The following is a 12,260-nucleotide window of genomic DNA, read 5'->3' as shown; positions in this document are numbered from 1 at the left end:
CCTGGTGGTGCTGTAGATGGACCCCTGGACCTGGGACTCAGTCTGTATGACCCAGTGGGCCTCAGCTTCCTCAGCTCTAAGATGACTGGATGGCCACTAAGGTCGCTTCCAGCTCCCATCCTTTTACTAATTGTCTCCCCTGTGATCAGCAAAGTGCCTGGAGCATCACGGGGGCTTAATAAATGTTTATTGGCAGTCATATGACAAAGTCTTCAGTTGTGTGGCAGACTGTCGAGTACAAAAGGGAGAGGAATAAGCAAGCATAGCCATTTATTTTTTAAAGAGTGACTCTTACTTACCTTCTGACAGGACGTCCTGAAATTCCCCACAAAGAAGTTAAAAGCTGAAGGACAGGAGCACACCTGCCCCTCATTTTAATTTATTTATTTTTTCACTCAGCTGTTCTACAGGGCTTTTTATGTCTTCCGTTTTCTCCTTCTGGCTATGTTCTGGATAGCAGGGGTGTACTGGCTCTGCATCACCCTATTTAAAAAGAGCGGTTCTGGATAAGTGCTTGTGTTCATGTGGTATCTGGGCCAGATGACCTGCGGCCTAACTTCTAGACCTGTTACTCTCACAGGATGAGTGGGACATGGACACTTTTCATCAGTCACTTAGAGGTTTTACTTTGATTTGTTTTTTGATTGGTTTTTATGTTGATTTATTGATTTTATTTTTCTTAGGATACACTGGAGTAGGTAGGAGAAGAAATATTAACATCACATATTTTCTTAAAGTGTATTGGGACCAACCAGAGAAATATTTGGAGCGTTAAGTTTCATAATTCAGCAGTAGGGGCTGCACACCACCAGTCAGCATCTGAAGCTGGGAATCTCCTTCACAAAACACACACATGAAACTATAGTCTTTGTTAGATGGTGAAAAATGTGAGTCATCCATGAGTGTGGACACGTTAAGAGGCATGACTGATGTTTCAGAAGGTTCTGTCATCTTGGCCAACGTTGCATTTCCCTCAGCCCTGTAGGGAATGCCTTGGCTTTTTTTAAAAAAAGAAGTGTTGCCTCCCAACGAGCAGCACATTTGTCAGCCAACCTCAATCCCAGCCTCTCGGCCAGTTTAAATTTATGTAACAAAAATAAAACTCCTCCTGAGCTCTCCTCACACTTTGGATACCTCTGAGAATGAGTCAGACGCTCTGGGACATTTCTATAGCAACAAAAGCTAAATCCTACATGACGGCAGAGTTCCCAGTGGCTTAGTTGGATAGTCATCCTGTGCCAGATCCTGGGGGGCTTCATTCTCTTCTTCATCCATTCAGGCAGCATGGCTTTTGTACAAAACACTGTGCTGGAGGGTCAGGCAAGGAGAAAGTTGGTATTTTATCCCAAAAAATCTAAACTGTGGAGAACTACATGGAAATTTTAAAAATTGTTGTATGGCCTTTGAGGATATTCAGATTGAATCATTGTTTGCTCTTAAGGACATTAAGAACATTAAATTTTAAATATTAGATGTTTAAAAAATAGGCTTATTTAGAATTCCAGGAGCAATTGCTCCATGAGCAGGTTACACTGCTTTGCATTGGAAACAGGTTGAAACCTCTTTCTCCTAATTGTTGTTTTATTGATGGTGCCTGTATTTTACAGACTACCCAGTAATTGTTTTGTAGTTGCAAAAAGGAAAAGGGTGTAGTATTTCTTAAGTAATAGAGAGGGAGAAATACCAATTCATTCTTTTCTTAGATGGAAATCGACATGGCGTTAAATGATTTGGAGGCGGCCGACTTTGCAGAACTGGTGAGAGAAAAAACATTTTAGACACACCTTAATGCTGATGACTGATTTGTTGGGATTTTTAATTTTTTGTTATATTTTTTCCAATTAATGAAAACCCACCTTTTCTTCCTCTCACTTCCCCCACCCCCATTGAAAAAGAAAGAAAAACAAAGCCCTTATAACAAATACATATATACATATGTATGTATATAAATATTTATATTTTAAAGCAAAACAAATTCCCACTTTGACTCTATCCTATATATGTATATATGTCTATATATGCAAACATGGTCATATATACGTGTGTGTGTATGTGTGTGTGTGTGTACTCTGAATCCCCACCTCTCTGCTAAGAGGTGGAATTTATGTTTTATCTTGGGTCCTCTGGAATCATAGTTGGTCTCTGCATTAATCTTAAGTCTTTCAAAGTTGTTTATCTTTACAAGACTGTTGTTACTGTATAAGTTGTTTTCCTGGTTCTGCCTACTTCCCTCTATATCAGTTCACACAAGTCTTCCCAGGTTCCCCTGAAGCCAACCCCTTTATCATCTCTGTCATATTCAGAGGGAGGACAATGAGTCTCTTCTTGACTCCAGGCCCGACATCTGTTCTGTCCTTTGGCCATTTATCAGTTGGAGAAAGCCTCTTTTTCTTAAGAATTTGGCTCTCTTGTTTGGAAATTAGACCTTTAGAAGAGAAATGTCCTCCAAAGATTTTTTTTCCCATCTTGATGACTGACTTTGAAATAGTGTTTGGTGCTTGATGCCTTCCTCCTCCTGGGCAGGCCTGGACAGAGTCAAGGTCTGATGCCTTCCAAGGGGTGGGTGGGCTTTGGGAAGTGCCAGTGGAGTCTCTGCAGCAGGGGCGGGGTGGGTGGCTCCCTTCAGGCCCAGGGCCCAAGCTCCCAGCCTGCCTGCTAGGGCATGAAGACTGGCAGGGGCAGACTTGCTGAGGAGCACCAGGAGAATGAGAGTTCAGGGTTAATCCATAAGGGTTTTTCTTGTCCCGGCTAACAGTTATCTAGCACTCCTTACTTGGCCTCTCAGTGGATCCTCACAACAACACTACGAGATAGGGAGGTCATCCTCCTATCTTCATTTTACAGCTCTCATAAGTGACTGAGGCAGAATTTGAACCCAGGTCTTCTGTCTCCAAAACCATCTCTCCACAGCTCCCAGATGAGCTCTGAGGCAATCACAGGCATCTCGTGGGATAGTTCAGTCTTACGTGAACATCGAGACACCTCCATAGTTTTAAGATGGCTTTCTTAAATAGCCATCTAACAAAGGGACCTTCCCCTTTCCCTCTCACGTTGATTAAGTACTTAGGAAAGGTTGTACAGTGGTTAGAGCGCTGGGCCTGGAACTAGGAGGACTTGAATTCAAATACAGTTGATGTCCCCTCACACAGCCCAGCCTCCCAGTTCCTCAGACCCCTCAAGCCCCATGCCATCCTCCTCCATTCCACATTCATCCACGTATGGGGATGGCTGACCTTCCTCTGTCAGGCCATCATCCCTCTCCAGGCCTCCCTCCTTCTGAATTTATTCTTCTCCCTTATTGTGGGTGTCCTCAGTCTCTCCACCCTTCAGTCTTCACCCTATATCTACCCAGTTCAGCTCTTAAACTGTCCTATAATCTCAAACCCCATACCCCCTCACCTCATTACCATGCATCCCTTGCTAAATCCCAGCCCTGGCTTGTACCTTCCACCCACCTCCTCTGCTCCCTCTCCAGCATTAAATGCCTACTGTGTGCTAAGCCCTGGGGTAACCTTACCAAGGCCAGAGCTGTCTCTGCACTATATTGAGGCATCATCGTAAGATCCAAGAAGAGACGAAGAAGCACCAAGAATTTTAAATGGATTGTAATGACATGTTGTCTTGTTTTCAGTCGGAAGATTACTACGACATGAGGCGTCTGTACACGATCCTGGGCTGTTCTCTATTTTATAGGGTAAGAAAACTGCTGGATTAAAACCTGAACTTTTTTGTAACTGTCTAAGCCCAAAATAACCTTTACCAAAATGAATCATATTGGTAAATTATTATATCCTTTTCGTTTAATAGAGGTGCACTTTCAGCAAAACAAAGTACTTGTATCTATGCACATCGAAATATTCGTCAATGGTTTGTATTTTTTCTTATTCTCAAAAAGCAGAACTAAGTAGAGGAGGAGAAAGGTCCATGATTTGAAAGAGCTGAATATGTGTGACATTTCTCTTCTGTGCAGAAGTATGCCTTGAACTTGCATCTTTCAGTGTGATAGGATGTGCTGTTATTACTCATTATTTTGTCTTAAAATTGAAAAAATTCATTATATCAAAATAAAATAGCGATATTCTTTTAAAAATCAAATTACGGTATAATTAAGGTGTATTTAGAGGCACAGTGCACAAAGCTCAGGCCTGGAGGCGGGAAGACATGAGTTCAAATCTGGCTTCACCCACTCACTAGCAGTATGACCACGGGCAAGCCACTTAACCCTGTTTACCTCAGTTTCCTCATCTGTAAAATGAGCTGAAGAAGGAAATGGCAAACCACTCCGGTGTCTTTGCCAAGAAAACCCCACAGAGTTGGACACGACTGAACAACAAGTAAGGCATATTTAGTTTGTAACTTTGTTAGATTTTCCTAATAATTTGTTTTCCTAGAGGCAGCTTGGTTTTAGCCAGAGTAAGTAAGTAGTCTTTCAGTCCAAAGAGCCTCCCACACTTAGTGCTTGTGTGATTATGGGCAATCTGCTCTGTCCATCTGAGCCTCAGCTGCGTCATCTGTAGAATGGTACACTACCTGCCATAAGACAATATACAAATATGAGTTGTTTTTTTAATTCTCTGCTGAGGCCTGCTAGGTGGGAGAGAGTCTTCAGGCACATACCTGACCTTGTGTTGGATTCTGGAGAAATAACATACCTTTTTAATGTAGTATTAATAATCATAACAGCCAGCGTTTACATCTCCCTTTAAGGTCCTGAACCAAATGGCAGCCCTATGAGGTAAAGGTGCAGATGTTACCGGTCTCATCTTGCAGATGAGGAAACTGAGTTTGAGGGAGATTAAATGATTTGGCCTGAGTCACCATAGGAAGCAAGATTAAACAAGCCTCCAACCTCCCTGAACGCCGTGCAGCAGGGATGGAAGGGAGTGCAGCTCCTGCCCCAAGGCCCCACAGCTCTGCTAGTTCTCAGGTCACTGGAAGGAGATTGGACGGCTAGGAAATCTCCAGAGAGTGGAGCTTTTTCCAGAAAATAGCCTAAGAAACTTTGAGGCACCTTATTCCCATTCTGTCAAATTACTTCATGTAGGTGTTTGACCCAGAACTTCTACCTAGAGAAGTCTGATTGCCCAGGGGCCATTGGTCTCCTCTGTCCCAGAGTTCCTTAGGATGCCAAGCTTAGAACTCTCCCCATGTCCTGCTTATAATTAATAAATAAAATGTTCCCTTGATAGCTCCTGTTCTGAATAGAACATGAGACTCGTTTCTGTGACAGACACCCAGCTAGGCAGCATCCAAGGCAGCCCCAGCACTCCATCCACTGTGCCACAGGGATCCCCATTTATTTGTCTTATAAAAGAAATGTGAAGTTCTTTTTTGAAATCTCTGTTCATGGCATCCTCCCCCCAGCCCTCCTCCTCCTTTTCCAGCCTCAGAATCTCAGGGCCATTTTTCTTCCCTCTTCAGGTCCCAGACATGATTATTTCCGCCTTCCTAGCATCCATCCTCTCCTTCCCATTCCCGACACTGGTGCCCAGCTCTGGGCCCCTTCACCTGGACTGTGGTCTCCCAGGCCTCCTTCCTACGCGCCATCGGTGGCATCGGCACAGCTCCAGAGCCTGCCAGCCCCCTTGTGCTGTTGTTCAGTCATATCCGACTCCATGACCCCATTTGGGGTTTTCTTGGCAAAGACACTGAATGAGGAAACTGAGGCAAACAGGACTGAGTGACTTGCCCAGGGTCACACAGCTAGCAAGTGTCTGACGTCAGATTTGAACTCAGGTCCTCCTGACTCCAGGTCCGGTGGTCTATCCCCCACCAAATGAAACCTGAAGTCCTTGTCATGGCATTCAAGGCCCTCTACTACTTGGCCACAAACTACCTATCCAAATTTCTGTCCTGTGATCTTCCTCTGTTCCAGCCAAAATGGAATCACTGCTTTTCCCTGAAACACCATGGTTCCTTCACCTATAGTCCTTCTCTTCCAGTTCTGCCTTTCAAAATGTTATCCTCCCCTCGGTACAGTGGAGATGTCCCCTCCCCCTGCCCATCCAGTACTTTGTGTATGTCCATCCTAGTTACTGATTATCTGTGTACGCCTCATCTGCCCTTGCCCACTGAGGGCTCCTCGAGGGCACCCATCAGGTTTTGTTCACGTAGGCATGAACATGCTGCCGTGTTCGGCCTTTAACATAAGTTGTGAGTCCTCCAGGGGCTCAGTTCTTTAAAAAGGGATTGAATTCTGTTGCCTCCGACCTAGGAAGCAGCTGGAGAGACGTCGTTTGAGGTGACTTTCCCCTCTGTGCTTCCTTCCCTTCCAAGGGTTATTTGATTTGCAGCCACTTGCCCAAGGATGACCTGATAGACATTGCTGTGTATTGTCGGCATTACTGCCTGCTCCCGTTGGTCTCAGAACAAAGGATCGGTCACTTGGTCATATGGAGAGAAGTGTTCCCGCGGCACCACCTTCAGCCCCCTTCTGAACCAGATTCGCAAGTCTTCCAGGAGCCTGGGGGAAGATATTTTTTATTAATCGTTGGTTTGGTAAGTTGTGTCTCTAGTCATTCTTAGAATCACCTCCTGCATCCCCTCCCTTTATCTGACTTTCCGAACCGATTTTTAAGCAAAAAGGGAAATGCAGATTATTCATCAAACCAAAGGCTCAGGATTGAAAAACATGGTGGCTAAGCCCCTTCCTTTGAATAATAAGGAAGCCTGGTGAAATTGAGGGGCAGACACTTCAGGATTCCTTTAGGAGTCTCCTCCTGACTATGCCAGGTTCAGGCACTGTTTTCTCTTTGGGTAGTGGAGACAGGTGTGGCAAGGGGGAAGGTGGGGGAGCAGAAAAAGGGGGGCTGCCACCAAAAAGTAAGGAATTCAGAAAATGGTCAAAGGGGTGCAGAATTCTGGATAGATTTGTGTGGAGTTCCCGGGTTCTTAACCTGGGGCCTATAAATTTGGTTAGGAAAAAAAAATACATCTTGATTTTCACTAACTTCTGATTGAAAGTTAACATTTTCTAAAATTATTTTTCTAAAACATGAGTCTGAGAAAGGGTCCATAGGCCTTCACCAGGCTGCCACAGAGGTGAAGAACCCCTGGCCTCAAGAATTCTGGGGTGATCACAGACCTTAGGTTCATCTGGTCCAACCTCCTCATTGTACCAGTAAGGAAACCCCAGAGGCATGTGACTTTCTCAAGGTCACATAGGCGATGAATTGCAGAACCAGGATGGGAACCCAGCTCTTTGGGTCCCAAGCCCACAGGCTTTTATCCCTGCACCATGTTGTCTTGCTGGGTGACCAGCAGCGCTGTTGGGGCAGGTTGGCTTAGTTCTGGTTGGAACCTAAGGTACTTAGTGTGGTCTAGAAGGGAAAGGGAAGAAAAGCGATTATTATTCACATGAATAGGACACGTTTATAGCCATGGGCCTGTTGTATCCAGCAGAGTGAACTAGCCAGAAAAGCAAGTTCAGGGAGCTATAGCCTTAGCTCAGCCACGTAAAGTGACAACAATAATAATTAATAATAACAGCTACTTTGGATTGGAAAGGGAGGAAGGGGCCAGGTTATGGAAATACCTCTAACTACCTGAAAAGCATTTTATAATTTCATTCTGGAGATAAATAGGCCCAGATGATCTCTGTCTTCAGGTATTACAAGTAATGGCAGATTCATTGACTAAGACTGGATATTTGAAATATGGTTGTTGCAGGATTAAAAGTGTCTAGGTTATCTTGATATGCAAAAAAGGGAAAGAAAATAGAGTCGGAAAACTAGAAGCCAGTGAACTTGACCTCTGTTCCTGGGACAGTTCTAGAATGGTTTGTTGAAGAGGTGAGGTGATTGGGATCCTTCTTTGGCAGGATTACTAAAGTAGTAGATGAGAACACTGGATAGAGTGAGCCTAGAGCTTGCTTTAGCAAAGCTCCTTCTGTTCTGGAGAAGATGAAGAGTCACCATCATTAATGGCTGAATGTCAACATGGCTGGAGGTCTCCAGTGGATCTTGACGTTTTCATCAGTGACTTGGATGAAGCCATTGATGACCCCTCGTCCAGTTAAGATGACCCAAGCTAAGGGGTATGGCTAACAGGCTGGATGATAAAGTCAGGATCCACGCAGACCTCAGCAGGTTAGAGCAGAGGGGTCAAATGCACAGCCCACAACACATCCGAGCGCAGCCCAAAGTGTAGACCCTCTCCGATTTTAATGCGTCAATGGATTCATCAAAAAGGCCTCTGTAAATGTAAGTGATTTGCTAAGTCAGTATGCGGCCAGCAAGGATCCTCATCTACATAGTAATGGCCCCCATTTCTTCTCGAGTTTGACACTCCTGGGGTAGAGTGCTGGGCAGAATCAATCCATCACTCATTAAGCATTTATTAAGTGCCTTCTATGTGTCATACCCTGCGCTGAGCACTAGACCTGATCCAATTAAATTCAGTAGGGATACATGCAGTGTCTTCACTAGTGTACAAAAGACCAGCTCCCATTTAAGTGCAAGAGATGGCTAGAGAGCAGTGCGGCCAGAAAGTCTGGGGTGTTTTAGCAGAGGGTGAACCCACAGTCACGTGTGGCCACCGAAAAGTTAATGTAGGCTCAGGCTGCAGTAAGAAGTAGGGAGGTGAAGACCCCTCGGTCAGGCCTCTTCTGGAGCCTTGTGTTCTGTTGTAGGTACCCTGGCTTAGGAAGATAATTGAGAACTTCCTATATGTGTGGTCTACCCTGTTAAAATGGAAGTTCTTGAAAGCAAGGGCTTTCTTCTTTTCAGGGACAGTGCTTTGTACGCATTAAGTCTTAATAAATTCATTCATTCATCAGCTCTGAAAAGCATACAGAGGATGCCAGCTAGGCGGGGAAAGGGCCTTGAGTCCCTGTCATAGGAGAAGCCTTTGAAGGAACTAGGGACATTTAGACTGGAAAAGGAAAGACTCAGGGCAGATGGGAGGACCAATGTCTTCAAGTATCTGAAAGACTGGCAGGTGAAGAGGAATTAGCCTTAATTTGCTCAGCCCCAGAAGGCAGAACTGACAGTTTCATAGTTGGAGAGTTTAGATTCAACAGTGGTCAGGGAAAACTTTGTAATAATGGGAGCTATCCTAGAGGGACTCCTCCCCTGAATGGCCTCCAAAGGGAGGCTGGATGACCATGGGTCAAGTCTGTTAGAGTAAGGATTGGGGGGAGAGGGCTAGGAGTTGGATTAAGTGGCCACTAAGGATTCTGCCAACCCTAAAATTCTCTCATTCTGTGACAAATGTTTCAAAAGGCCAGTCCCGTGGAATGAATCTAAGAAACTGAAATATAATGGAGAAGAATGTAGATGCCAAAGCATCAGCTTCCCGAGGACAGAATAGGGGAGGTATGTGTGGCTAGACAGTAACTCAGGTAAAAAAGATGGGAAGTTCTGTGAGCCTGAAGGGGAGCCTGGAGAACCCAGTCCTGCCCTGAGAGGAGCTATGTCCAGAACAGGAAGATGGGCACCTGCTGACCCCATGGGCAGTGCTCTCCTCAGTTCTTGTGATCCATTAGAACATGACCAGGATGGCCAGAGGAAAGCCTACAGACAATGCCCCAGGAGGGACCAATAGCTGGCAAACTAGATGGTATCTGAGACTGTTTCCAGCTCCAAGATTATGTGATACGTTAGATAACACTACTCTATTAAAGAGATTTTTCCAGTACTCCTTCACACTCTAGTATAACTTGCCTCAATAACTATTTTTCTTTTACAGAAGCATTATTTGCTGTGTGTGCTGCTAGAGGCTGGAGGATGCGCATCCAAAGCTGTTGGGCACCCAGGACCCGACTGCATCTATGTGGACCAGGCCAAAGCCACTCTCCTGCAGCTGGAGGGAGTAGAGGCCAGCCTCAGTGAGAGACTGGCCTCTCCTTCAAACCCTTGTTTGTCTTGTGCAGACTGGTTCCTTCCCTCATCCCGAGATAAACTCGAAAGCTTGACCTCCTCCCCTCTCCTCACCAAGCTCCAACACACGTCTAGGGCCATCACCTCTCCTTCCAGCCGAAGGAGGCTGTTCATTGACTACTCTCTAAAGACACGTAAGCTCAGTCCTTCCAGAGGCAGTGGGGGCTCGGAAAATGGTGCTGAAGGTCCTGGGGAAGGCAGTAGCCCCAGTCCGCACCTGACCCTGGATCCACTCCACAAGCAGGGAGCCAAGGAAGCTCAGAGTCCTGGAGCTCCACAAGCCAGCAGTGCCTTGCTCAAGGTACGTGTGTTCAGTCTAGGCTTTCCATTCCCCGCTGGGCTTCCCTTTCCAGGGGCAACAGAGCACACTGTATTTGAGCTGGGTGGTTGTTGTAGTTTTTCACCATAATTAACAAACCAGTGATTCATAACTCAGATATCTTTTTAGCAAGAAAGGTTAACAATTCCGAGGGCCAAGGTGGTCCAGGAGTGGTGATCCTTGGCTGGACCTTGTATTCCTTGATCTGTTCAGACTTTTTCTGGCAGCCCTACATTGTGAATCAGGCAAGGAGAGGGTTGGGTCAGGCTGTCCGGACAGAAAAATCCAGAACAGAGCCGATCCTTCAGACTTATGCCTCAGTCGAGGCAAGCATGGGTATGGAACTCTGCCATATACCCAGAACTGACCCACCCTAGGTGCATTGTCAAGGCTAATTTCTAAAGAACCGACAGGGCCAGATAAAACCTGCAATGACTCACTATGAGAAAGGTGCCAGCAGGATTTGGTTCCCATGGACATAGCCCAGCCATAAGAGGCTCTTTATCACCTGTGCTCTGCCTGAAATCTTTCCATTGTGGAAACGCTTTTCCACATTTGTGTTTGTCTTAACCTTCCAAACCAGAGTCACCTCCACACTGTGAGGAGGTTAATGGAAGAATGAAAAAAGGGAGGACAGCAAAAGTTGAGGCCTTAGGCACTAGAGGAAGGTCTAGAAATGAGAGCCTGCTGGGCTGTCTGCTGTACAAGGATGGATGCAGAGACGTTGTAGTTGGGGCACAGGAACAGCATCAGAAAACCATGCACAATAAGCATAAAGTGAATGTGAACGTTCTCACCAAATCCCAGAGTACCAGAGTAAGGAGGCATCTTTAGATGCCTGGACTCCGACTCTCTGAGTTGGGAAGGTCATCTGGCCTTAAGGCCACTGGATTCCTCTACCATTTTTCCAAAGAGTAAAGTAGGGTTAGGACAAATAATACACTTAACTCTGGAATCCTTTAATGTCATCATTCCCCCCACCACCACCCCTCCTGGTGGACTCCTTCACATTAGTAATAAACTTGTGGAAGTCATCCTAAAAGCTAGTACTGGAAGAAAATCTAATGGGTTCAAAGAGGGTTTGGACAGATTCATGAGTTACAAAGCCTTGTGGCTCCTAAGAAAAGCTACAGCCAACCTTTAAGGTTAACTTTAGAAAACTAGCCATGCCTCAAAGGACTCATGATGGAAAATGCCATCCACATCCAGAGAAAGAACTATGGAGTCCGAATGCAGAGTGAAGCAGACTGTTTTCTCTTTTGTTTTGTTTTCTTTCTCATGGTTTCTCCCATTTGTTCTAATTCTTCTATGCAACATGACTAATGTGAAAATGTGTTTAATAGGAATGTATGTGTATAGCCCATATCGTATTGCATGCCATCTTGGGGAGGGATTGGGGAGGGATGGGGGGAAAATTTAAAACTTATGGAAATGAATGTTGAAAACTGAAAATAAATAAATAAATTATTTTTTTTAAAACAGCCATGCCTTCCCACAGCTCAGTACCTGGGCCTGCCCCATGGTTTCTTACTTAGCAATGGAATACTGAGCCAAATGTATCATGGATATCTGACTCTACATAAAGTCCACTTTAGTTGTTTTACCTTAGAATAAAGTGAGGCACCTAATTTAAAATTGTAATCTTTAAAAAAAAAAAAAAACCTCCTTCAGTTTCAAATACCTGTCAAAAATTAGCAAGCGTTTCTGTTCTGTATGACTATAATACGTTGTCTTTGTGATTCTCAGTGCTGTCTGATTCTGTTCAAGAGAGGAACCAACTAGATCTGGGGATATTGTTTGTTTTCCAGGCCACCAAAAAGAAAACTGCTCTTCCAAATGCTTTTCATTTAGGAAGGTTGAAAAAGGACCTTTCAGAAAAAGAAATGGAACTGTTTGGTGCCACAAAGTAAGAGACATGTTTAATATTCTTCTTCATCCAGCTTTTAGCTTTCTTTTGAGTGAGAAAATTCCTGAGAAAGTAGAATTCAGAAAGATATCTAGCTTTTCTAAGTATTTAAAATTATGTTATGATTGGTAATACAAAATAATGTGATCTTTAAGAA

At 44.6% G+C, this 12,260-nt stretch overlaps 1 protein-coding gene across 1 annotated transcript in view; it reads left to right on the top strand.

The window, feature by feature from the left end:
- The window catches only part of INTU (inturned planar cell polarity protein), an 88,343-nt gene that overhangs the window by 63,388 nt on the left and 12,695 nt on the right, over window positions 1-12,260 (top strand). Inside the window, exons 9-13 of the mRNA XM_036764688.1 lie at window positions 1,704-1,757; window positions 3,632-3,694; window positions 6,277-6,498; window positions 9,688-10,179; window positions 12,006-12,103. Coding sequence (XP_036620583.1) covers window positions 1,704-1,757; window positions 3,632-3,694; window positions 6,277-6,498; window positions 9,688-10,179; window positions 12,006-12,103 — 929 coding nt within the window. The remainder of the gene's footprint in view (window positions 1-1,703; window positions 1,758-3,631; window positions 3,695-6,276; window positions 6,499-9,687; window positions 10,180-12,005; window positions 12,104-12,260) is intronic.

This window comes from Trichosurus vulpecula, chromosome 6, assembly GCF_011100635.1.
Source record: "Trichosurus vulpecula isolate mTriVul1 chromosome 6, mTriVul1.pri, whole genome shotgun sequence".
Taxonomy (NCBI): domain Eukaryota; kingdom Metazoa; phylum Chordata; class Mammalia; order Diprotodontia; family Phalangeridae; genus Trichosurus; species Trichosurus vulpecula.
The sequence above is the reverse complement of the archived record's forward strand: the minus strand, read 5'-3'. Positions and strand labels throughout refer to the sequence as shown.